Source organism: Oncorhynchus mykiss, chromosome 10 (assembly GCF_057628025.1).
Source record: "Oncorhynchus mykiss isolate SJ-2025 chromosome 10, ASM5762802v1, whole genome shotgun sequence".
NCBI lineage: Eukaryota > Metazoa > Chordata > Actinopteri > Salmoniformes > Salmonidae > Oncorhynchus > Oncorhynchus mykiss.
Window position 1 is genome coordinate 9,533,099 of NC_143031.1, and position 27,297 is coordinate 9,560,395.

Consider the following 27,297-nt stretch of genomic DNA (forward strand, 5'->3'; position numbering starts at 1 on the left):
TTGTTTAGTGTGCTATTTTTGTACCCCGTGTGTGTCTGCAGGTTATTTTGTGTAGTGAGGACGGTCTGTAGCCCACTGATTGTGGTGTGAGTGTGGCTGCTCGTTGCAGCAAGCCAGTGGGCTCAGGACTGGGGCTAATGTCAGCCACTGAGTTGTTAGGCATTCTGGATTCTAAAAAGATCACTTGGTCTGTACTTGTATGTTAGTCAGTGTGGGAGGGAAACATTCAGGTTGTAACTGATCATCATCTGACCGTGTAGACCTGTGTGTAAATTATTTCATTGGTTATTCTGTATATTTGAATGTACTACAGTTGTTGGCTGTGTACGAATCATATTACCTACACTGTAGTGTACACAATCCCTATTCCCATTGGGACATGTGGTGACAGAGCCTAACAGATCAACAGTGATGACCGGTACAGTACAGGTCAGTATGAGTTACTGCTGATGGAAGAGCAGATGTCTAATCTGGTGGGATTTTCATCTCCAGGGCTCTAGAAAAGAGACACATATTTTCACTGGTTCCACTTCCTACTGTATATTTTAAATCATAACATCATAGCTCTAAAAATAGAGCGGTTTTCATTCAAATCCACCTGTTTCTGTTTCCATAACAAGGTGTCGGAATGAGAGGCATAGGGGGAGACCTTATCAGTTGTTGTCTTTAGGCTCATAATCTGTCCCGCTGTTATTGTAACAGACTCATAGCTGTATTAACAGGTGTCAGTCTGGCCCGTCACAAACATACTGTGAGAAAGACCAACGTATGACTGGGCGTAACCATGGAGGACTGTTTATCATATTTCCCCCATTACCATAACATTGTCTCAGAGCCAATGACAACATCGTGCCACGGTACTTTCTGTCATCATCACCTTGTTGAATGATTCACCGTGTTGCTGCTGTGTTAGTGAACTGGCTGGACAGAGAGGGCGCTCAAATGACATTGTCTTATCGATAGACAATGGAGAAAAGCATTTGTTGTGCTGATATCAAGCTGGGGCTCCTCCTCCCGTAAGAATAAACAAAAGGCTCAACATTCCCTGCATTCCAATCTGGTGAGAGGGCATGTGTGTGTGAGAGGGTACGTGTGTTAGATATGGCACGTGTGTGAGAGAGGGTACGTGTGTGAGAGAGGTAGAGGTCGACCGATTATGATTTTTCAACGGCGATACCGATACCGATTATTGGAGGACCAAAAAAAGCCGATACTGATTAATCGGACGATTTAATTTTAAAAAAAATGTAATAATGACAATTACAACAATACTGAATGAACACTTATTTTAACTTAATATAATACACCAATAAAAATACATTTAGCCTCAAATAAATAATGAAACATGTTCAATTTGGTTTAAATAATGCAAAAACAAAGTGTTGGAGAAGAAAGTAAAAGTGCAATATGTGCCATGTAAGAAAGCTAACGTTTCAGTTCCTTGCTCAGAACATGAGAACATATGAAAGTTGGTGGTTCCTTTTAACATGAGACTTCAATATTCCCAGGTAAGAGATTTTAGGTTGTAGTTAATATAGTATTTATAGGACTATTTCTCTCTATACTATTTGTATTTCATATACCTTTGACTATTGGATGTTCTTATAGGCACTATAGTATTGCCAGTGTAACAGTATTGCTTCCGTCCCTCTCATCGCCCCTACCTGGGCTCGAACCAGGAACACATCGACAACAGCCACACTCGAAGCAGCGTTACCCATGCAGAGCAAGGGGAACAACTACTCCAAGTCTGAGAGCGAGTGATGTTTTAAACGCTATTAGCGCGCACCCCACTAACTAGCTAGCCATTTCACATCGGTTACACCAGCCATTAGGCTGATAGGCTTGAAGTCATAAACAGCGCTGTGCTTGCAAAGAGCTGCTGGCAAAACGCACAAAAGTGCTGTTTGAGTGAAAGGTATGGGTCTTAAGTTGTATCCTTTCCCTTGTCAACACATCACCCTATTCTCTGGAAGAGGCCCATATGTTTCTGTGGAGCAGCACTGACTAGGTGGTAGTAGCACCCTTTGTTATTATTTGACTGGCTCGAGGCCTATAAGTTCATATAAACAGAAATGATGTGCCCAGTCAGTGACGTGTGGAGTTCAGTATTAAAACATGAATCCTAAACCGTCAGTGAGAGATGCTGTAAATCCTTTTATGGCGGTGAGTCTGCATCGGGGCTTAGGCTGATCTTGGCAGGCTGGTAGACTACGAGTCCAACTGGCTCTGTCACTGGGTGTTTCACTACCAGCTTCTCTGACTCACCAGGTGTCCGTGGCACGTGTGTCTCCTGTCCCTACATGTCCCGAGACACTCCTTAAACCTGGCCGGTCATCCACAACCTCTCCCAGTCGTTTACAATTAAGGAATTTAGAACTTCGGCTCACTCACTCATCTTCGCTCGCTTCTATCGACAAATGGATCTCCGCATCTTCCTATTCTGGGCCAGGTCCCAGGCCGAGTCCCAGGTTGTGTAGGTCATCCTCCCACTGGGTGTACCATCTGGCTCTCAGTCCTCCTCTTGGGACCAGTTGGGGGATGGCTCCTTAAGCATTATGACAGGCTCCAGAGGTGGGTGGTAGTTTTGAGGCTCTGTCCAGGGAGGAGCCAAGGGGACTGGTCCATTTTTGCCGTATTGTGGAGTTTAGGGATGTGGTCACGCCATGTGATGCCCAGTATGCCGTGGAGGCACTTGGAGTCAAAGGCGTCCAGACGATGTGTGAGGTCCAGGGTGAAGGTCCTGATTCGTGTATCTGATCCGTACGTCAGGATGGACGACGTGTGAGGTCCAGGGTGAAGGTCTTGATCCGTACGTCAGGATGGACGACGTGTGAGGTCCAGGGTGAAGGTCCATGTATCTGATCTGTAGGTCAGGATGGACGACGTGTGAGGTCCAGGGTGAAGGTCCTGATCCGTACGTCAGGATGGATGACGTGTGAGGTCCAGGGTGAAGGTCCTGATCCGTACGTCAGGATGGATGACGTGTGAGGTCCAGGGTGAAGGTCCATGTATCTGATCTATACGCCAGGATAGAGATGACCAGAGTTTTTATTTTTCAGAGAGAGGGTTATGTTGTTTCCAGATGATGTTTAGGCTGGCAATGGTGCAGGCTGCCCGGCCAATACGTAGGTGGATGTCAGCTCTACTCCTGCAGTCAGTTGTTAATGTACTTCTAAGGTAGCAGTACTTAGGAACAACGTGGTGGGGTTCCACAGCAGGGCTGGTTGGAAGTCGCTAATAGACTAGATCTTAGTTTAGTCCCAGCTGATCATGAGGCCCAGTGGGTGGGTCTCCTCCTCCATGATCATGAGGCCCAGTGGGTGGGTCTCCTCCTCCATGATCATGAGGCCCAGTTGGGTGGGTCTCCTCCTCCATGATCATGAGGCCCAGTGGGTGGGTCTCCTCCTCCATGATCATGAGGCCCAGTGGGTGGGTCTCCTCCTCCATGATCATGAGGCCCAGTGGGTGGGTCTCCTCCTCCATGATCATGAGCGCCCAGTGGGTGGGTCTCCTCCTCCATGATCATGAGGCCCAGTGGGTGGGTCTCCTCATGTCCAAGAGCTCGGTCAAGATGGCCACATAGTCAGGTGGTTCAGGTGGTCCAGTTGGTTCAGGTGTTCAGGTTGTTCAGGTGGTCCAGGTGGTTCATGTGGTCCAGGTGGTCCAGGTGGTTCAGGTGGCCCAGGTGGTTCAGGTGGTTCAGGTGGTCCAATTGGTTCAGGTAGTCCAATTGGTTCAGGTGGTCCAGGTGGTCCAGGTGGTTCAGGTGGTCCAGTTGGTTCAGGTAGTTCAGGTGGTTCAGATGGTTCAGGTGGTTCAGGTGGTCCAGGTGGTTCAGGTGGCCCAGGTGGTTCAGGTGGTTCAGGTGGTTCAGGTGGCCCAGGTGGTTCAGGTGGTTCAGGTGGCTCAGGTGGCCAAGGTGGTTCAGGTGGTTCAGGTGGCCCAGGTGGTTCAGGTGGTTCAGGTGGTCCAGGTCAGAGAAGCTGAGGCTCCCATATGTGGGTATATAGAATAAGTATTCATAGAGATGACCTCACGGATGGGAGTGCTTTGAGTATAAATAAAGATTTAAATAGGTTGGCCTCTCAATTTAATTTTTTCCTTGAAATCCTATTTAGGATATGTCTCTCTGTATGCAGGTCTATTTGCGTGGGTATGTGCACGTACATGTATCCATTTCTGCTATTCCCCAGTATTGAGATGATATCACTTGTCTTTCTCTGGAAAAAAAAGAAAGGGAAATGATGTCATGATGATCAAACAAGTTGTTGACAGAATTTGTCCTCTGTCCTCTGTCCCCTGTCCTCTGTCCCCTGTCCTCTGGTCCCTGTCCTCTATCCCCTGTCCTCTGTCCTCTGTCCTCTGTCCCCTGTCGTCTATCCTCTGTCCTCTATCCTCTATCCTCTGTCCTCTGTCCTCTGTCCCCTGTCCTCTATCCTCTGTCCTCTGTCCTCTATCCTCTATCCTCTGTCCTCTGTCCTCTGTCCTCTGTCCCCTGTCCTCTATCCTCTGTCCTCTGTCCTCTGTCCTCTGTCCTCTTTCCTCTGTCCCCTGTCCCCTGTCCTCTTTCCTCTGTCCCCTGTCCTCTATCCTCTGTCCTCTGTCCTCTGTCCTCTCCACAACAAAACGAGACATACCTGGAGCGCAGTGTAAACGAGGAATGTGGACAATGCCCAGTCACATAGAACCAACAGCACACACTCATTGACAAACGCACACTTTTTGCAAATGTATAATGTTCCCTCTGATATGATTTCTGTATGTAGTAACCAGCTACGGGAACCCTTAAAAAACGGACCAAGCAGGTGCCGTTGTCTGTAGTGTGTGTTTCTGGCTTGTTTGCCAGTTCTGTAACATCTGCCATGTTAATCTGAAGACACATTACCTTAGGCAAGTTAAATCATTCACTTGTCAAGTGTCTTGTAATGTCATTTTCACTTCTCTGCTGTTTTTGTTACTGGTGGTAAAAAGAGTTGGTATTATGCAATGTTTATTTGACATATTTATCGATGTTCTTGACTGCTGGTTTGACTGTTGTATCAGTCAATGGTACACTTGTCTGTTTCCTGTATTTGTGACTGTGTGTGTGTGTGTGTGTGTGTGTGTGTGTGTGTGTGTGTGTGTGTGTGTGTGTGTGTGTGTGTGTGTGTGTGTGTGTGTGTGTGTGTGTGTGTGTGTTTGTGTGACTGTGTGTGTCTTTATCTTTGTATGTGCAAGACTGTTTGTTTTTCCCTTCCTATACGTCACTGGTTTCCTGTCAGAAGGTTTTGGGCTCCCTGATATCCTGTCCTCTCTCTCCATCCCTCTCTTCATCTTCCCTATCGTTCTCTCTCTCATCTCCTCTCAATCTTCCTCCCCCTTTTTGAGTTGTCCTCTTGCTCTCCCCTCTCCCCTCCCCTCTCCCCTCCCTTCTCTCCCCTCCCCTCTCTCCTCTCCTCTCCTCTCTCCCTCTCTCCCCTCTCCCATCTCCCTCTCTCCCTCCCCTCCTCTCTCTCATCTCCTCCCTCCCTCTCTCCCCTCTCCCATTTCCCTCTCTCCTCTCTCCCCTCTACCTCTCTCCCCCTCTCCTCTCTCCCCCTCTCCTCTCTCCTCTCTCCCCTCTCCTCTCTCACTGACACCACCTACCCCACTCTGTATCATTAATCATCTGGTAGACTCTGTCTGTCTGTCTGTCTGTCTGTCTGTCTGTCTGTCTGTCTGTCTATCTAGGCGATGTCCTACTGAGGCTCAGTATTGGTAAGGAGCTGCTCCGGACTTCCTCCTTGACTTCCTGCAGACTGTCCCTCTTGTGCCAAGCCAGTCCAGCCAGTGTGTCCATATGCATGCTTGAGCAATGTGTGTCTGTTTGGAAAGGGATATGTGGTGATGTACAAGGGTGCGTTTTCTTGTGTAACGTCCTAATTTTTAGTTAAGACGAGACACAGCAAGACAACGTGGACAGCAATCTGCAGTAGAATTAAGCCCTCAACCGTATTTTATGGGTGGAGACATCTTACTCTGTTCTAGAACATGGAGTCATGATTTGGTGTGTGTCGACCTCTTGTGGTCATCAAATCAAATACAAAAAATGGAATCAATGTTTATTGGTCACATACACAGATTTGCAGAATGTGTTGCAGGTGCAGGAAAATGCTTGTGTTTCTAGCTCCAACAGAGCAGTAATGCTGGTGTTTCTAGCTCCAACAGAGCAGTAATGCTGGTGTTTCTAGCTCCAACAGAGCAGTAATGCTGGTGTTTCTAGCTCCAACAGAGCAGTAATGCTTGTGTTTCTAGCTCCAACAGGGCAGTAATGCTGGTGTTTCTAGCTCCAACAGAGCAGTAATGCTTGTGTTTCTAGCTCCAACAGAGCAGTAATGCTTGTGTTTCTAGCTCCAACAGAGCAGTAATGCTTGTGTTTCTAGCTCCAACAGAGCAGTAATGCTTGTGTTTCTAGCTCCAACAGAGCAGTAATGCTTGTGTTTCTAGCTCCAACAGAGCAGTAATGCTTGTGTTTCTAGCTCCAACAGAGCAGTAATGCTTGTGTTTCTAGCTCCAACAGGGTAGTAATGCTTGTGTTTCTAGCTCCAACAGAGCAGTAATGCTTGTGTTTCTAGCTCCAACAGAGCAGTAATGCTTGTGTTTCTAGCTCCAACAGAGCAGTAATGCTTGTGTTTCTAGCTCCAACAGAGCAGTAATGCTGGTGTTTCTAGCTCCAACAGGGCAGTAATGCTTGTGTTTCTAGTTCCAACAGGGCAGTAATGCTTGTGTTTCTAGCTCCAACAGGGTAGTAATGCTTGTGTTTCTAGCTCCAACAGAGCAGTAATGCTTGTGTTTCTAGCTCCAACAGAGCAGTAATGCTTGTGTTTCTAGCTCCAACAGAGCAGTAATGCTTGTGTTTCTAGCTCCAACAGAGCAGTAATGCTTGTGTTTCTAGCTCCAACAGGGTAGTAATGCTTGTGTTTCTAGCTCCAACAGGGTAGTAATGCTTGTGTTTCTAGCTCCAACAGAGCAGTAATGCTTGTGTTTCTAGCTCCAACAGAGCAGTAATGCTTGTGTTTCTAGCTCCAACAGAGCAGTAATGCTTGTGTTTCTAGCTCCAACAGGGTAGTAATGCTTGTGTTTCTAGCTCCAACAGGGTAGTAATGCTTGTGTTTCTAGCTCCAACAGAGCAGTAATGCTTGTGTTTCTAGCTCCAACAGAGCAGTAATGCTTGTGTTTCTAGCTCCAACAGAGCAGTAATGCTGGTGTTTCTAGCTCCAACAGAGCAGTAATGCTTGTGTTTCTAGCTCCAACAGAGCAGTAATGCTGGTGTTTCTAGCTCCAACAGAGCAGTAATGCTTGTGTTTCTAGCTCCAACAGGGTAGTAATGCTTGTGTTTCTAGCTCCAACAGGGTAGTAATGCTTGTGTTTCTAGCTCCAACAGAGCAGTAATGCTTGTGTTTCTAGCTCCAACAGGGTAGTAATGCTTGTGTTTCTAGCTCCAACAGAGCAGTAATGCTTGTGTTTCTAGCTCCAACAGAGCAGTAATGCTTGTGTTTCTAGCTCCAACAGAGCAGTAATGCTGGTGTTTCTAGCTCCAACAGAGCAGTAATGCTTGTGTTTCTAGCTCCAACAGAGCAGTAATGCTGGTGTTTCTAGCTCCAACAGAGCAGTAATGCTTGTGTTTCTAGCTCCAACAGGGTAGTAATGCTTGTGTTTCTAGCTCCAACAGGGTAGTAATGCTTGTGTTTCTAGCTCCAACAGAGCAGTAATGCTTGTGTTTCTAGCTCCAACAGAGCAGTAATGCTTGTGTTTCTAGCTCCAACAGAGCAGTAATGCTTGTGTTTCTAGCTCCAACAGAGCAGTAATGCTTGTGTTTCTAGCTCCAACAGAGCAGTAATGCTTGTGTTTCTAGCTCCAACAGAGCAGTAATGCTTGTGTTTCTAGCTCCAACAGAGCAGTAATGCTTGTGTTTCTAGCTCCAACAGAGCAGTAATGCTTGTGTTTCTAGCTCCAACAGAGCAGTAATGCTTGTGTTTCTAGTTCCAACAGGGCAGTAATGCTGGTGTTTCTAGCTCCAACAGGGCAGTAATGCTTGTGTTTCTAGCTCCAACAGAGCAGTAATGCTTGTGTTTCTAGCTCCAACAGAGCAGTAATGCTTGTGTTTCTAGCTCCAACAGAGCAGTAATGCTTGTGTTTCTAGCTCCAACAGAGCAGTAATGCTTGTGTTTCTAGCTCCAACAGAGCAGTAATGCTTGTGTTTCTAGCTCCAACAGAGCAGTAATGCTTGTGTTTCTAGCTCCAACAGGGTAGTAATGCTTGTGTTTCTAGCTCCAACAGAGCAGTAATGCTTGTGTTTCTAGCTCCAACAGAGCAGTAATGCTTGTGTTTCTAGCTCCAACAGAGCAGTAATGCTTGTGTTTCTAGCTCCAACAGAGCAGTAATGCTTGTGTTTCTAGCTCCAACAGGGTAGTAATGCTTGTGTTTCTAGCTCCAACAGAGCAGTAATGCTTGTGTTTCTAGCTCCAACAGAGCAGTAATGCTTGTGTTTCTAGCTCCAACAGAGCAGTAATGCTGGTGTTTCTAGCTCCAACAGAGCAGTAATGCTTGTGTTTCTAGCTCCAACAGAGCAGTAATGCTTGTGTTTCTAGCTCCAACAGTACAGTAATGCTTGTGTTTCTAGCTCCAACAGAGCAGTAATGCTTGTGTTTCTAGCTCCAACAGAGCAGTAATGCTTGTGTTTCTAGCTCCAACAGAGCAGTAATGCTGGTGTTTCTAGCTCCAACAGAGCAGTAATGCTTGTGTTTCTAGCTCCAACAGAGCAGTAATGCTGGTGTTTCTAGCTCCAACAGAGCAGTAATGCTTGTGTTTCTAGCTCCAACAGAGCAGTAATGCTTGTGTTTCTAGCTCCAACAGAGCAGTAATGCTTGTGTTTCTAGCTCCAACAGAGCAGTAATGCTTGTGTTTCTAGCTCCAACAGAGCAGTAATGCTTGTGTTTCTAGCTCCAACAGAGCAGTAATGCTGGTGTTTCTAGCTCCAACAGGGCAGTAATGCTTATGTTTCTAGCTCCAACAGGGCAGTAATGCTTGTGTTTCTAGTTCCAACAGGGCAGTAATGCTGGTGTTTCTAGCTCCAACAGGGCAGTAATGCTTGTGTTTCTAGTTCCAACAGGGCAGTAATGCTTGTGTTTCTAGCTCCAACAGGGCAGTAATGCTTGTGTTTCTAGCTCCAACAGGGCAGTAATGCTGGTGTTTCTAGCTCCATTCTAGCTCCAACAGTGCAGTAATGCTTGTTTTTCTAGCTCCAACAATGCAGTAATGCTGGTGTTTCTAGCTCCAACAGGGCAGTAATGCTTGTGTTTCTAGCTCCAACAGTACAGTAATGCTGGTGTTTCTAGCTCCATTCTAGCTCCAACAGTGCAGTAATGCTTATGTTTCTAGCTCCAACAGTGCAGTAATGCTGGTGTTTCTAGCTCCAACAGGGCAGTAATGCTTGTGTTTCTAGCTCCAACAGGGCAGTAATGCTGGTGTTTCCAGCTCCATTCTAGCTCCAACAGTGCAGTAATGCTTGTGTTTCTAGCTCCAACAATGCAGTAATGCTGGTGTTTCTAGCTCCATTCTAGCTCCAACAGTGCAGTAATGCTTATGTTTCTAGCTCCAACAGTGCAGTAATGCTGGTGTTTCTAGCTCCAATAGGGCAGTAATGCTTGTGTTTCTAGCTCCAACAGGGCAGTAATGCTGGTGTTTCTAGCTCCATTCTAGCTCCAACAGGGCAGTAATGCTGGTGTATCCAGCTCCATTCTAGCTCCAACAGTGCAGTAATGCTGGTGTATCCAGCTCCATTCTAGCTCCAACAGTGCAGTAATGCTGGTGTATCCAGCTCCATTCTAGCGCCAACAGGGCAGTAATGCTGGTGTATCCAGCTCCATTCTAGCTCCAACAGGGCAGTAATGCTGGTGTATCCAGCTCCATTCTAGCTCCAACAGGGCAGTAATGCTGGTGTATCCAGCTCCATTCTAGCTCCAACAGGGCAGTAATGCTGGTGTATCCAGCTCCATTCTAGCTCCAACAGGGCAGTAATGCTGGTGTATCCAGCTCCATTCTAGCTCCAACAGAGCAGTAATACAGAACAATGAGATGGATGTCGGTGGTATTGAACTACAAAATATCCCGTGCAGCAACCTTGTCACGAACTACAAGAAAAACAATACAAAAACCCCGAAAATATAAATAATAAAGAAGTCAAGAAATCTCAGAATGAGCAATGTCAGATTCGTGAATATAAATAATGCAGTACATATATGATGGAGTGTATAGGCAGTAAGGACAGTATATGAATAGAGGTTTGTAAAGCAGTAGTGATACTGAATACAAATATAAATGCAACATATAAAGTGTTCCAATGTTTCATGAGCTGAAATAAAATATCCCTGAAATTTGTTTACATCCCTGTTAGTGAGCATTTCTCCTTTGCCAAGATAATCATACTACCTGACAGGTGTGGCATATCAAGAAGCTGATTAAACGGAATTATCATTACACAGGTGCACCTTGTGTTGGGGGCAATAAAATGCCACTCTAAAATGTGCAGTTTTGTAACACAACACAATGCTAAAGATGTCTGAAGTTTTGAGGGAGCGTGCAATTGGCATGCTGACTGCAGGAATGTCCACCAGAGCTGCTGCCAGAGAATTGAATGTTCATTAATCTACCATAAGCCACCTCCAACGTTGTTTTAGACAATTTGGCAGTACGTCCAACAGGCCTCACAACCAAAGACCACGTGTAACCATGCCAGCCCAGGACCTCCACATCTGGCCCCGATCTCTTCACTCAAACCCAGATCGCCCCACTCAAACCCTGATCTCCTCACTCAAACCCCGATCTCCTCACTCAAACCCTGATCTCCTCACCCAAACCCCGGTCTTCTCACTCAAACCCTGATCTCCTCACTCAAACCCAGATCGCCTCACTCAAACCCCGATCTCCTCACTCAAACCCCGATCTCCTCCCTCAAACCCCAATCTCTCACTCAAACACCGATCTCTCACTCAAACCCCAATCTCCTCACTCAAACCCCGATCTCCTCACTCAAACCCCGATCTCCTCACCCAAACCCCGATCTCCTCACCCAAACCCTGATCTCCTCACTCAAACCCCGATCTCCTCACTCAAACCCCGATCTCCTCACCCAAACCCAGATCTCCTCACTCAAACCCCGATCTCCTCACTCAAACCCCGATCTCCTCACTCAAACCCCGATCTCCTCACTCAAACCCCGATCTCCTCACTCAAACCCCGATATTCTCACTCAAACCCAGATCGCCTCACTCAAACCCAGATCGCCTCACTCAAACCCCGATCTCCTCACTCAAACCCCGATCTCCTCCCTCAAACCCCAATCTCTCACTCAAACACTGATCTCTCACTCAAACCCCAATCTCCTCACTCAAACCCCGATCTCCTCACTCAAACACCGATCTCCTCACTCAAACCCCGATCTCCTCACTCAAACCCCGATATTCTCACTCAAACCCAGATCGCCTCACTCAAACCCCGATCTCCTCACTCAAACCCCGATCTCCTCACTCAAACCCCGATCTCCTCACTCAAACCCCGATCTCCTCACTAAAACCCTGATCTCCTCACTCAAACCCCGATCTCCTCACTCAAACCCAGATCGCCTCACTAAAACCCTGATCTCCTCACTCAAACCCCGATCTCCTCACTCAAACCCCAATCTCTCACTCAAACACCGATCTCTCACTCAAACCCCGATCTCCTCACTCAAACCCAGATCTCCTCACTCAAACCACAATCTCTCACTCAAACACCGATCTCACTCAAACCCCGATCTCCTCACTCAAACACCGATCTCTCACTCAAACCCCGATCTCCTCACTCAAACCCCGATCTCCTCACTCAAACCCCGATCTCCTCACTCAAACCCCAATCTCCTCACTCAAACCCCGATCTCCTCACCCAAACCCAGATCTCCTCATGCCAACCCCGATCTCCTCACCCAAACCCAGATCTCCTCACTCAAACCCTGATCTCCTCACTCAAACCCCGATCTCCTCACTCAAACCCAGATCGCCTCACTAAAACCCTGATCTCCTCACTCAAACCCCGATCTCCTCACTCAAACCCCGATCTCCTCACTCAAACCCCGATCTCCTCACTCAAACCCCGATCTCCTCACTCAAAACCCCGATCTCCTCACTCACACCCCGATCTCCTCACTCAAACCCAGATCTCCTCACTCAAACCCCGATCTCCTCACTCAAACCCCGATCTCCTCACTCAAACCCCGATCGCCTCACTAAAACCCCGATCTCCTCACTCAAACCCCGATCTCCTCACTCAAACCCCGATCGCCTCACTAAAACCCCGATCTCCTCACTCAAACCCCGATCTCCTCACTCAATCCCCGATCTCCTCACTCAAACCCCAATCTCCTCACTCAAACACACATGGTCTAGATGCCATCACAACCTCTTCCTTTAAAAAAATATGAAATGAAGAATCGGTCACATATCTATAACTTCAAATGTAATACTTCGGATGTACAGGTAAACTCAGCAAAAAAACAAAGTCCTTTTTTCAGGACCCTGTCTTTCAAAGATCATTCGTAAAAATCCAAATAACTTCACAGATCTTCATTGTAAAGGCTTTAAACACTGTTTCCCAATTAATGAACACACACCTGTTGGAATGGTCGTTAAGACACTAACAGCTTACAGACAGTAGGCAATTAAGGTCACAGTTATGAAAATTTAGGACACTAAAGAGGCCTTTCCACTGTTTCTGAAAATACCAAAAGAAAGTTGCCCAGGGTCCCTGCTCATCTGCGTGAACGGGCCATAGGCATGCTGCAAGGAGGCATGAGAACCGCAGATGTGGCCTGGGCAATAACTTGCCATGTCCATACTGTGAGACGCCTAAGACAGCGATACAGGGAGACAGGAAGGACAGCTGATCATCCTCGCAGTGGCAGACCACGTGTAACAACACCTGCACAGGATTGGTACATCCGAACATCACACCTGCGGGACAGGTGGAGGATGGCAACAACTGCCCGAGTTACACCAGGAACGCACAATCCCTCGATCAGTGCTCAGACTGTCCGCAATAGGCTGAGAAAGGCTGGACTAAGGGCTTGTAGGCCTGTTGTAAGGCAGGTCCTCACCAGACATCACCGGCAACAACTTCGCCTATGGGCACAAACTCACCATCGCTGGACCAGACAAGACTGGCAAAAAGTGCTCTTCTCTGACCAGTCGCGGTTTTGTCTCACCAGGGGTGATGGTCGGATTCGCGTTTATCGTCGAAGGAATGAGCGTTACACCGAGGCCTGTACTCTGGAGCGGGATCGATTTGGAGGTGGAGGGTCCGTCACGGTCTAGGGCGGTGTGACACAGCATCATCGAATGGAGCATGTTGTCATTGCGGGCAATTTCAACGCTGTGTGTTTCAGGGAAGACATCCTCCTCCCTCATGTGGTACCCTTCCTTCAGGCACATCCTGCTTCATGACCCTCCAGCATGACAATGCCACCAGCCATACTGCTCATTCTGTGCATGATTCCCTGCAAGACAGGAATGTCAGTGTTCTGCCATGGCCAGCAAAGATCCCAGATCTCAATCCCATTGAGCACGTCTAGGACCTGTTGGATCGGAGGGTGAGGGCTAGGGCCCATTCCCCCCAGAAATGTCCGGGAACTTGCAGGTGCCTTGGTTGAAGAGTAGGGTAACATCTCACAGAAAGAACTGGCACATCTGGTGCAGTCCATGAGGAGGAGATGCACTGCAGTACTTAATGCAGCTGGTGGCCACACCAGATACTGACTGTTGCTTTTGACACCCCCCCCCCCATTGTTCAGGGACACATTATTCAATTTCTGTTAGTCACATGTCTGTGGAACTTGTTCAGTTTATGTCTCAGCTGTTGAATCTTGTTATGTTCATATAAATATTTACACATGTTAAGTTTGCTGAAAATAAACGCCGTTGACAGTGAGAGGACGTTTCTTTTTTTTGCTGAGTTTAGTTCTTTCTGATGGCTAATCTGATTCTTGCTCACTATCTCTAATTCCAAGAAGTGTCTTCTTGACCCTTTGATCTTTTTCCTTTCGTTGTACAGCCTCTGCCTCTTAAAACAGCACGAGTGGGTAAAGTCCATCTCAGGGGCAGATTATTAACCTGGTGGATCTGGTCCCCTCAACCCCCATAAAAGGGCCCTATACTCCTGTATAGGGCTGAGGTCACACGTGTGTTGGCTAGTTGAGAGAGGGCAGCACCCAAAAGGAAACTAAGGATCCATCACAAACAACTGAGAGTCCAGATGAAGAAGAAGCAGACAGAAACACGACCAGACCTCAAGGTAAACTCATCATTTACTTATCATTTCAATATTTCATTGATGAGTTTAGTTTTGTTGTAAATGTTTAAATTGTAATTGTACGTTGTCTGGCCTGGTAAAATGATGGGTTATGGTTGAGTTAATGTCTGGTGTGTAGGTCCTTAGTGAGCTTTATTTCTGTTAACTTGAATAATTTAGCTTTACACTTAGTATATTGCATCATTGGATGTTTTCAAAGTATTTCTGTTTACCTTTGGGGTGAAATGACCAAGGTGTTTACCATGCTCAGATTAGGGGATTTGCTGCCATGATGTCTAACTGAATAACAACTTGTGGAGGATGGTTCTGGATTGATATCAGAAACCATGCTTTTTGCGGGATATTTGTAGCTATTGTTTGAAGACACAATACCCCATAGCAAAAGTGGAGACACTGAATTGTAGAAGACAGTTCTAACATTGTTTCTCTGACAAAGATGTAAAGGTGATATGTTTTGTTCACAGTGGAATGTATTGAAACACCCAAGAGGCTATTAACCTAGATTCCTGTGATTTAGGAAGGAAAATCTGTGTCACTCCAGTCTACTTTGATGAGTTAGTCATGGAAGAGCTCCTCTTGCATCATCTTTCAAAACAGTCAACACCAAGAACCATGACAACTGGCCATGGTGACGGTGACACTCTACTGGGTTATAACGTAATCCAGGCCCATGTCGATCATTCATAGAGTAGGTCAATTAAAGTAGATGTAACACCCAGTTGGTCATGTGCCTGACGGTTGGCCTTGGTGGAGAAGGCAAGGCCATATGGTGGGCTTCCGAGTGGCGCAGCGGTCTAAGGCACTGCATCTCAGTGCTAGAGGCGTCACTACAGACCCTGGTTAGATTCCAGGCTGTATCACAACCGGCCGTGATTGATAGTCCCATATGGCGGTGCACAATTGGCCCAGCATCGTCCGGGTTTGGCCGGGGTAGTCCATCATTGTAAATAAACATTTGTTCTTAATAACGGACTTGCCTCGTTCAATAAAAAGTATGGGACAGTGACAAATCACGTAGGTGACAATCTTGTGCCATATAAGGTGTTTTACATGATGTCTGAGAGGTCATCGAATATTCCCCGTTTTTGAACATCATGTGACTTTCAAACTTTGTGTATGACAAGTTACCCAACGTTACTTTGGATGTGTGAATGTCTCCGTCTTCCCTTTCAGAGTTGTGAATGTCTCTGTCTTCCCTTTCAGAGTTGTGATGTCCAGACTCAGACAGAGGAGCAGCAGGGTTCTGAGGGGGGGAGACAGGAGCAGGGTTCTGAGGGGGGGAGACAGGAGCAGGGTTCTGAGGGGGGGAGACAGGAGCAGGGTTCTGAGGGGGGGAGACAGGAGCAGGGTTCTGAGGGGGAGAGACAGGAGCAGGGTGCTGAGGGGGGGAGACAGGAGCAGGGTGCTGTGAGGGGGAGACAGGAGCAGGGTGCTGTGAGGGGGAGACAGGAGCAGGGTGCTGAGGGGGGGAGACAGGAGCAGGGTTCTGAGGGGGGGAGACAGGAACAGGGTGCTGAGGAGGGGAAGCAGCAGCCAGGCTCTGACATGATCTACACCATAGAGGATGTCCCACCGTGGTACCTCTGCATTCTACTGGGCCTCCAGGTACACAAATACACACACTCTCACAAACACTCTCACACACACACTCACACATTCTCTCACACACTCTCTCACACATACACTCTCACACACTCACTCACAATCTCTCACAAACACTCACAAACTCTCTCACACACACACTCTCTCACACACACACTCTCTCACACACTCTCTGACACACTCTCTGACACACACACACTCTCTCACACACACACACACTCTCTCACACACTCTCTGACACACTCTCTCACACACACACACACACTCTCTGACACACACTCACTCACTCACTCACACTCTCTCTCTCTCTCTCTCTCTCTCTCTCACACACTTAGTTTTCATGAATGGTTTTCTCACTCCACCTTTCTATCAGTAATTGTTTCTTCTTCTCTTTTGTGCGCTCCTTCCCCAATTGTATCTCTCCCCCTCCCTCCCTCTGTTCACCCCCCTCCCTCTCTCTCCTACTCTCTCTCCCCCTCCCTCTGTCCCTACTCTCTCTCCCCCCTCCCTCTGTCCCCCCCCCCACCCCTCCTCTCTCTCTCCATGGTGATTAACACTGTGTCTTTAATCACAGCACTACCTAACGTGTTTCAGCGGGACCATCGCTGTGCCCTTCCTGCTGGCGGAGGCCATGTGTGTGGGACAAGACCAGTACACGGTCAGTCAGCTGGTGGGAACCATCTTCACCTGCGTGGGAATCACCACAATCATTCAGACCACATTTGGAATCAGGTACGTGTGTGTGTATGTATGTGCGTGTCTTAAATTACAGGCCTCACTCATCTTTTTAAGTGGGAGAACTTGCACAATTGGTGGCTGACTAAATACTTTTTTGCCCCACTGTATGTGCGTGTCTTCTAATGCTTTGGAATGCATTGTGTAACATATTTTATCTTCTATGTTTAGGTTACCTCTTTTTCAGGCCAGTGCTTTTGCCTTCCTCATCCCTGCCCAAGCCATCTTAGGGCTGGATAGATGGAAATGTCCCCCTAAAGGTGCACCACTCAGTCCCATCCTATGTCAGAAGAATATGGCCCAATCAAAGACAGAACCTCACTAATGTGCTATTGTGTCTGTCTTTCATCAGAGGAGATTTATGGGAACTGGAGTCTTCCTCTGAACACCTCACACATCTGGCACCCAAGGATAAGAGAGGTACTTCCTGCCTCTTGTCACTGGGCCTCCATCTTGGGGTCCATCTTTTTGAACTGTAGCATCTCTCACTTTGATTGACATTATCAGAGACATCATGTAGACATAACTAGGAGCCAGGGTTTGTGTGGGTCAGGTCAAATGGTGGTCCTAGACATACAGTGGGGCAAAAAAAGTATTTAGTCAGCCACCAATTGTGTAAGTTCTCCCACTTAAAAAGATGAGAGAGGCCTGTAATTTTCATCATAGGTACACTTCAACTATGACAGACAAAATTAGAAAAATAATCCAGGAAATCACATTGTAGGATTTTTAATGAATTTATTTGCAAATTATGGTGGAAAATAAGTATTTGGTCACCTACAAACAAGCAAGATTTCTGGCTCTCACAGACCTGCAACTTTTTCTTTAAGAGGCTCCTCTGTCCTCCACCTGTTAATGGCACCTGTTTGTTATCAGTATAAAAGACACCTGTCCACAACCTCAAACGGTCACACTCCAAACTCCACTATGGCCAAGACCAAAGAGCTGTCAAAGGACACCAGAAACAGAAATTGTAGACCTGCATCAGGCTGGGATGACTGAATCTGCAACAGGTAAGCAGCTTGGTTTGAAGAAATCAACTGTGGGAGCAATTATTAGGAAATGGAAGACATACAAGACCACTGATAATCTCCCTCGATCTGGGGCTCCACGCAAGATCTCACTCATTCACTAGGGGACCTAGTGAATGACCTGCAGAGAGCTGGGACCAAAGTAACAAAGCCTACCATCAGTAACACACTACGCAGCCAGGGACTCAAATCCTGCAGTGCCAGACGTGTCCCCCTGCTTAAGCCAGTACATGTCCAGGCCCGTCTGAAGTTTGCTAGAGAGCATTTGGATGATCCAGAAGAAGATTGGGAGAATGTCATATGGTCAGATGAAACCAAAATATAATTTTTTGGTAAAAACTCAACTCGTCATGTTTGGAGGACAAAGAATGCTGAGTTGCATCTAAAGAACACCATTCTGAAATTACAGGCCTCTCTCATCTTTTTAAGTGGGAGAACTTGCACAATTGGTGGCTGACTAAATACTTTTTTGCCCCACTGTAGCTAATGATAATAACAGTCATGACCCTCTCCCCACTGTCTCCCCCCCGTAGATCCAGGGTGCCATCATAGCGTCCAGTGTGGTTGAGGTGGTCATCGGGCTGGTGGGTCTCCCTGGTCTCCTGCTGGACTACATCGGGCCCCTGACCGTCACCCCCACCGTGTCCCTCATCGGCCTGTCTGTATTCCAGACCGCTGGGGACAGAGCCGGTTCTCACTGGGGCCTCTCAGCACTGTAAGAGCACAATCCATCCTCGCTTCTTCTCTGTAATGTATCCTCCTCCCAGGTTTCTCTCTCCTCTCTCCATCTGATCCTCCCAGGTTTCTCTCTCCTCTCTCCATCTGATCCTCCCAGGTTTCTCTCTCCTCTCTCCATCTGATCCTCCCAGGTTTCTCTCTCCTCTCTCCACCTGGTTCTCCCAGGTTTCTCTCTGCTCTCTCCATCTGATCCTCCCAGGTTTCTCTCTGCTCTCTCCATCTGATCCTCCCAGGTTTCTCTCTCCTCTCTCCATCTGATCCTCCCAGGTTTCTCTCTCCTCTCTCCATCTGATCCTCCCAGGTTTCTCTCTCCTCTCTCCATCTGATCCTCCCAGGTTTCTCTCCATCTGATCCTCCCAGGTTTCTCTCTCCTCTCTCCATCTGATCCTCCCAGGTTTCTCTCTCCTCTCTCCATCTGATCCTCCCAGGTTTCTCTCTCCATCTGATCCTCCCAGGTTTCTCTCTCCTCTCTCCATCTGATCCTCCCAGGTTTCTCTCTCCTCTCTCCATCTGATCCTCCCAGGTTTCTCTCTCCTCTCTCCATCTGATCCTCCCAGGTTTCTCTCTGCTCTCTCCATCTGATCCTCCCAGGTTTCTCTCTGCTCTCTCCATCTGATCCTCCCAGGTTTCTCTCTCCTCTCTCCATCTGATCCTCCCAGGTTTCTCTCTCCTCTCTCCATCTGATCCTCCCAGGTTTCTCTCTCCTCTCTCCATCTGATCCTCCCAGGTTTCTCTCTCCTCTCTCCATCTGATCCTCCCAGGTTTCTCTCTCCTCTCTCCATCTGATCCTCCCAGGTTTCTCTCTCCTCTCTCCATCTGATCCTCCCAGGTTCCTCTCTCCTCTCCATCTGATCCTCCCAGGTTTCTCTCTCCTCTCTCCATCTGATCCTCCCAGGTTTCTCTCTCCTCTCTCCATCTGATCCTCCCAGGTTTCTCTCTCCATCTGATCCTCCCAGGTTTCTCTCTCCATCTGATCCTCCCAGGTTTCTCTCTCCTCTCTCCATCTGATCCTCCCAGGTTTCTCTCTCCATCTGATCCTCCCAGGTTTCTCTCTCCATCTGATCCTCCCAGGTTTCTCTCTCCTCTCTCCATCTGATCCTCTCCTCTCATGATTTGACACTTGAGATCCATCTATGTTGTCCTGAGTTGTATTATTGTGTGTGGTATGTTGTTCTTACCGCTCTTCCTCACTTCTTTTGTTTAAATGGTTTACCTTGTTTTGGGCTTGAGACTCTTTATCGTCTTACGTCGAGGACAATTTGTAATCTAATAACTTACTGTTAACGTAATTACTTTGTCCCTGTTTCATGTCTTTTATTGGGTTATGATGTAACAATATCACTGCCTCTCCCCAGGTCCATCTTCCTCATCGTGCTGTTCGCTCAGTATCTGAGGAACTGGTCCTTCCCTCTCCCCTCCTACAACAGAAAGAAAGGCTTCAGCACTGCCAGGGTTCAGATCTTTAAGATGTTCCCGGTTAGAACCAACACACCACACCCCTGTCTCACAGGGATGTCAGAAAGCTATAGTAATAAGATGTTCTCATGTGGGGTATGACCTATTGTTAAATAAATCAGGCTAATCATTCACGGCACATCGTGTCATACAAATCTTGAGCGGTTATAAGAGAGTCTGAGGCACATTTTACTGCAGTGCTCTCTATGCTACTGCCTTAGTGAGTGCTGCTAGACATGTGGTGGGGACACTGTCAGGCTATAGAAATGACTCACTGTGATAGACAGACACAGACCACAGGGATCAAGTCACCGTTATGTTAATGCCAAGAATTAGCTTTCTGATGGAAATGGCTGTAAAATAAAATAGAAATATGACACAGACCAGGCACGTCCAAAATGATAACTTGGAATCTTGGAGTCTCGGAATCCCTATGATTCCGTTATATGACATGTTATGTTGTTCCCCTGTTCTTTCTGTGTTCAGATCATCATGGCCATCATGTTGGTGTGGTTGCTATGTTACATCCTGACTCTGACCGATGTGCTGCCCAGTGACCCCAGCCAGTACGGACAGAAGGCACGCACAGACGCCCGCGGTGACATCATGACCCTCTCCCCCTGGTTCCGGGTCCCCTACCCCTGTAAGAGACCAGCATTACCTCCACTGTCTCACACACAGGGGGCAGTTTGGACACACGAGCTAGATCAAGGATCAAGTGAAGAAAGCAGATGACACGGATCATTTATATGTCACTTTAGAATGACCTTGTATATCATTTTAAATGGGGAAATGATCTGAGTTGTCATCTATTTGCATTGACTTTCATCTTGCTGCATAGGAGGAGGATTCAGACGTGTGGTGTTTGTGTGTCTCTGATAGGTCAGTGGGGGTTGCCCACGGTGACCATCGCTGGGGTGCTGGGCATGTTCAGCGCCACACTAGCTGGCATCGTAGAGTCTATCGGGGACTATTACGCCTGTGCCCGCCTCTCAGGGGCACCTCCTCCACCTGTCCATGCCATCAACAGGTGAGCATCAGTCTTCTACACCGGGGGTTAGACTTCTAACATGGACCTAAGGCTCTGACAGGGACCTGTGTTCTTAAATGTCTTCTTATTGTCAAGCATCAGTTCCCTGTGTTGACGTATGTGTGTGTCATGTCTTTCCCGTACCAGGGGTATCTTCACAGAGGGGGTGTGCTGTATTATAGCAGGACTGCTGGGTACAGGAAATGGCTCCACCTCCTCCAGTCCCAACATTGGAGTTCTGGGAATCACTAAGGTAAGGAAGCTTAGCCCCTCAACTAGTTTTGACTAGATGGGAATACAGCTTATGACAAAATTGACTTTTTGTAGCAGGTTCGGAAGAACTTACGCAGCATGTTAGGAGAATTAACGTAGCTGGTTAGGAGAATTAGGTTAAGGTTAGGAAAAGGGTTAGCTAACATGCTAAACGTTTCAACTTTTTGATGTAAATTTGACATAAGTTGTACGCTGTCTAAATATGGCCCCGTCAGCCCCTCCCCAGCTTGTTCTCAGACATGTTGTCTTTAATCTATGTAATGAAAAACGCCAATGTAGATATGTAATCTCAAGCTGTCTAGTTCGAGTTGGAATCGGCAAAATGATATTTTTGAAACAGATGAAGGCTTATTTACATGATCTCCAGTGCAAGTGCTTTGTCACAATGCAAATCGATTGGCCACCCCACATAGCCTGGTTCCTCTCTAGGTTTCTTCCTAGGTTCTGGCCTTTCTAGGGAGTTTTTCCTAGCCACCGTGCTTCTACACATGCATTACTTGCTGTTTTGGGGTTTTAGGCTGGGTTTCTGTACAGCACTTTGAGATATCAGCTGATGTACGAAGGGCTATATAAATAGATTTGATTTGATTGTTATTATTGGCACATGATTATTAGCTAAAGGTCTGCTCATCTTTACATGAACTGTTTTATGTTAATCATTATATTTAAACAATGAGCTGATACCGGAGGTTGCACAGTTCACATGGAGTCACGTTGTACAACGTCTCTCTCTACACACAGGTGGGAAGCAGGAGGGTCGTGCAATATGGAGCAGCCATAATGTTCCTGTTAGGAACTGTGGGGAAATTCACTGCCCTCTTTGCATCGCTGCCTGACCCCATTCTAGGTGGCATGTTCTGCACCTTGTTCGGTGAGTCACTGACCTTCTAACAGAGAACTCACATACAGCGTCATCTCTCAATTCAATTCAACTCAATTCAATTCACGGGGCTTTATTGGCATGGGAAACATGTGTTAACATTGCCAAAGCAAGTGAAGTAGATAATAAACAAAAGTAAAATATACAATAGAAATGAACTGTAAATATTACACTCAGAGAAGTTCCAAAAGAATAAAGACATTTCAAATGTCATATTATGTATATATACAGTGTTGTTACGATGTGCAAATGGTTAAAGTACAAAAGATAAAATAAATAAACATAAATATGGGTTGTATTTACAATGGTGGTTGTTATTCACTAGTAGCCCTTTTGTGGCAACAGGTCACAAATCTTGCTGCTGTGATGGCACACTGTGGAATTGTATGTCTCTCTCTACCCCACCAGGGGGCAGTATGATCAGCGAAAGCTCACCTCTATTTGAGAAGGGATGAGGAAATACTGTATGTCTCAAGCTAGAAACCCAGGTAACAATAAGACAATAATAACCTGATCCAGTCCTCTGTTGTTGGTGTCTATGCCCTGCAGGTATGATCACGGCTGTGGGCTTGTCCAACCTGCAGAGTGTAGACCTCAACTCCTCTAGGAATCTCTTTGTCCTCGGCTTCTCCATGTTCTTTGGCCTAATGTTGCCCAATTACCTAGACATGCATCCCGGCTGCATCCAAACAGGTGGGCTGCACATTGAAAAGGTTTTTACTTATATGAAAAGACATCTCCATCTTAAGAGGAAGTGTAGGAGTGGCTTTAGAGAGTTTACAGTGTGTACAGTTAGACTGTCATCAAGCTTTAGTATGGATTATTATGTCGATGTTATGAATAATGATTAGGATAATTCATTTGGTAATGTATATTGTATTGCCCTCCTCAGGAGTTGCAGAGGTGGATCAAATCCTCACAGTGCTCCTGACCACGGAGATGTTTGTTGGAGGCTTCCTGGCGTTTACGTTGGATAACACCATCCCAGGTATGCGTGCTGTGTGAGAATGTGAAACCTCATCTCATTAACAGGAGCTACCAGTCACCTTGTCACACACTGATCAAAGAGATCATCAGTTGTGTTTGTTTATGTGACACCACAATAGCACTATGGGACACATCAATCTTTCAATTTTTGCGCAACCGTTGCCTGTAACAACCAATGTTTGTTTATGTGGCATTGTGTGTGTGTGTGTTTATGTGTATGTGTGTACGGTTTCAACAGGCACCAGGAGGGAGAGAGGGCTGCTGCACTGGAAGGCAGATGAGAGCATGGGGGGAAGCTCAGCGAACATGCGTACTTATGACTTCCCTATTGGAATGAGCTGCGTTAGGAAAGTCAGCTTCCTGCGCTATCTACCCATCTGCCCCAGTTTCCGAGGCTTCGTGCGATGCAGACGGAAGGACAGCATGCAGGAAAACATGGAGGAGGAATTAAGAGAGAGGAATGAGAGTTTACGCATGGACACAACAATTACCTTGGCCTTCACTAAAGTATAGTAACCCTGCAATGATTCATCTTTAAGATCATTTTATACTGAGCTGTATTTTTCACAGCTGTTTATATTGTTTTTGGACACTTACAGTTGTAATTGAAAACAATGCACTGTCTGCAATTGGGAAACAGGGAGTATGAACACTGACTGGGCAAAAATGATGCCGATGTTGTATAACGATGTTGCATTTATGAAACTGGAATGTTATTTACCAGAGCACATTTCTCACCACGTTGATTTGGGAAGTTTGTCTACTGTCCCCATTTTTCTCCTCACCACTACCACCTTACAACATTCTGTTTCTAAGTTAAAGAACAAAAGAGTCCTGTATTCAGATGCATACTGACCTTATTGTACTGTATGTAGACTGTATTGAAGAAGCAGAGACAACATTAACAGTGTTTATTTAGTAAGTCTTTATCGTGTACAAAATTATAAGTAAAGATAGTGTATCGCTTCTGATGATCTGAACTCAAAACACACGTGAGGTTATGCAAAAACATACATGATATAAAACTAAAGGATAATTAAGGAAAGAATTCATTTTTTTGACTGTCAAATGTTTGTTTACATTATTAAGTGTTACAGTAACATGTTAAAACAGACGAATGATAGTAGAGAAGTCTATCAACTGATTTACAATTTGACAAAGTGCCGTAAGATAGAAAACCCACAGGCTTCGATGTCAAGTTAACATGGTAATTGTACTGTGCTATTATCTGAGAGACTGAACCATGAAACGACACTGTGCTATTAACTGCGAGACTGAACCATGAAACGACACTGTGCTATTAACTGAGAGACTGAACCATGAAACGACACTGTGCTATTAACTGAGAGACTGAACCATGAAACGACACTGTGCTATTAACTGAGAGAGACTGAACCATGAAACGACACTGTACTATTATCTGAGACTAAACCATGAAACGACACTGTGCTATTATCTGAGACTAAACCATGAAACGACACTGTGCTATTAACTGAGAGACTGAACCATGAAACGACACTGTACTATTATCTGAGACTAAACCATGAAACGACACTGTGCTATTAACTGAGAGACTGAACCATGAAACGACACTGTGCTATTAACTGAGACTGAACCATGAAACGACACTGTGCTATTATCTGAGACTGAACCATGAAACGACACTGTGCTATTAACTGAGAGAGACTGAACCATGAAACGACACCACTGTACTATTATCTGAGAGACTGAACCATGAAACGACACTGTGCTATTAACTGAGACTGAACCATGAAACGACACTGTGCTATTAACTGAGAGAGACTGAACCATGAAACGACACTGTGCTATTAACTGAGACTGAACCATGAAACGACACTGTGCTATTATCTGACAGACTGAACCATGAAACGACACTGTGCTATTAACTGAGACTGAACCATGAAACGACACTGTGCTATTATCTGACAGACTGAACCATGAAACGACACTGTGCTATTATCTGAGACTGAACCATGAAACGACACTGTGCTATTATCTGAGACTGAACCATGAAACGACACTACTATTAACTGAGAGACTGAACCATGAAACGACACTGTGCTATTAACTGAGACTGAACCATGAAACGACACTGTGCTATTATCTGAGACTGAACCATGAAACGACACTGTGCTATTATCTGAGAGACTGAACCATGAAATGACACTGTGCTATTATCTGAGACTGAACCATGAAACGACACTGTGCTATTAACTGAGAGACTGAACCATGAAACGACACTGTGCTAATAACTGAGAGACTGAACCATGAAACGACACTGTACTTATCTGAGACTGAACCATGAAACGACACTGTAGTATTAAATGAGACTGAACCATGAAACGACACTGTGCTATTAACTGAGACTGAACCATGAAATGACACTGTGCTATTAACTGAGAGAGACTGAACCATGAAACGACACTGTACTATTATCTGAGAAACTGAACCATGAAACGACACTGTGCTATTAACTGAGAGACTGAACCATGAAACGACACTGTGCTATTAACTGAGAGACTGAACCATGAAACGACACTGTGCTATTAACTGAGAGACTGAACCATGAAACGACACCACTGTACTATTATCTGAGACTAAACCATGAAACGACACTGTGCTATTAACTGAGAGACTGAACCATGAAACGACACTGTGCTATTAACTGAGACTAAACCATGAAACGACACTGTGCTATTAACTGAGACTAAACCATGAAACGACACTGTGCTATTAACTGAGAGACTGAACCATGAAACGACACTGTGCTATTAACTGAGAGACTGAACCATGAAACGACACTGTGCTATTAACTGAGACTGAACCATGAAACGACACTGTGCTATTAACTGAGACTGAACCATGAAACGACACTGTGCTATTAACTGAGACTGAACCATGAAACGACACTGTGCTATTAACTGAGACTGAACCATGAAACGACACTGTGCTATTAACTGAGACTGAACCATGAAACGACACTGTGCTATTAACTGAGACTGAACCATGAAACGACACTGTACTATCAACTGAGACTGAACCATGAAACGACACTGTGCTATTAACTGAGACTGAACCATGAAATGACACTGTACTATTAACTGAGAGAGACTGAACCATGAAACGACACTGTACTATTATCTGAGAGACTGAACCATGAAATGACACTGTGCTATTATCTGAGACTGAACCATGAAACGACACTGTGCTATTATCTGAGAGACTGAACCATGAAACGACACTGTACTATTATCTGAGAGACTGAACCATGAAATGACACTGTGCTATTATCTGAGACTGAACCATGAAACGACACTGTGCTATTATCTGACAGACTGAACCATGAAACGACACTGTGCTATTAACTGAGACTGAACCATGAAATGACACTGTACTATTAACTGAGACTGAACCATGAAACGACACTGTGCTATTATCTGAGACTGAACCATGAAACGACACTGTGCTATTATCTGACAGACTGAACCATGAAACGACACTGTGCTATTAACTGAGACTGAACCATGAAACGACACTGTGCTATTATCTGAGAGACTGAACCATGAAACGACACTGTGCTATTATCTGACAGACTGAACCATGAAACGACACTGTGCTATTAACTGAGACTGAACCATGAAATGACACTGTACTATTAACTGAGACTGAACCATGAAACGACACTGTGCTATTAACTGAGACTGAACCATGAAACGACACTGTGCTATTAACTGAGACTGAACCATGAAACGACATTGTACAGATTGGAAGACTGTGACACGGGTGTGACCTCTAGAAGTGATTCTAAAAAGGTGCAAACCAAGAGGCCAGGATCTATTGATCTATCAAGGAAGCACAGGATCCGTATATTTATGACTGTTCATGATTGATTTCACTGTGACATCATGAAAGAGTTTTAATTTAAATTTCCCTTCCATATTACTCTGAGCCTTTGTCTGTCAGAGTCTCTGTCAATAGCGCCCATTGGGGTCTCCCTGGCGATTAGTTTGTAATCTGACGACAGCTGCCCTCTCGCTTTGTTCAGGTCACGCTCTTCAAGTAAACAATGGTACGATGGAAAAGACAACAAAAGCTTATGCAGGTCATAGGGAAAATGTGATCCTATCAAACTTTGTTGTTATTTTTAGAAAACATTTCACTCAGTGTAAAAAAATATCGACCAC

General features: G+C 45.9%; 1 protein-coding gene across 2 annotated transcripts; it reads left to right on the forward strand.

Moving 5' to 3' along the window:
- Positions 1-14,197: 14,197 nt before the first annotated feature.
- On the forward strand, positions 14,198-24,132 carry LOC110534852 (solute carrier family 23 member 1). 2 transcript variants are annotated; one of them, XM_036989640.2, is made up of 14 exons: positions 14,198-14,343; positions 15,565-15,966; positions 16,538-16,695; positions 16,870-16,958; positions 17,051-17,118; positions 18,263-18,444; positions 19,823-19,943; positions 20,409-20,565; positions 20,805-20,952; positions 21,100-21,205; positions 21,967-22,096; positions 22,655-22,798; positions 22,998-23,093; positions 23,331-24,132. In XM_036989640.2, the coding sequence occupies exons 1-14, from the start codon at positions 14,305-14,307 to the stop codon at positions 23,603-23,605; spliced, it is 2,115 nt and encodes a 704-aa protein (XP_036845535.2). In that variant the 5' UTR covers positions 14,198-14,304; the 3' UTR covers positions 23,606-24,132. The 2 variants fall into 2 exon arrangements, with proteins under 2 accessions (XP_036845535.2, XP_090045027.1); XM_090188901.1 differs by lacking the exon at positions 14,198-14,343 and having other exon boundaries at positions 15,800-15,966; positions 16,558-16,695.
- Positions 24,133-27,297: the final 3,165 nt, after the last annotated feature.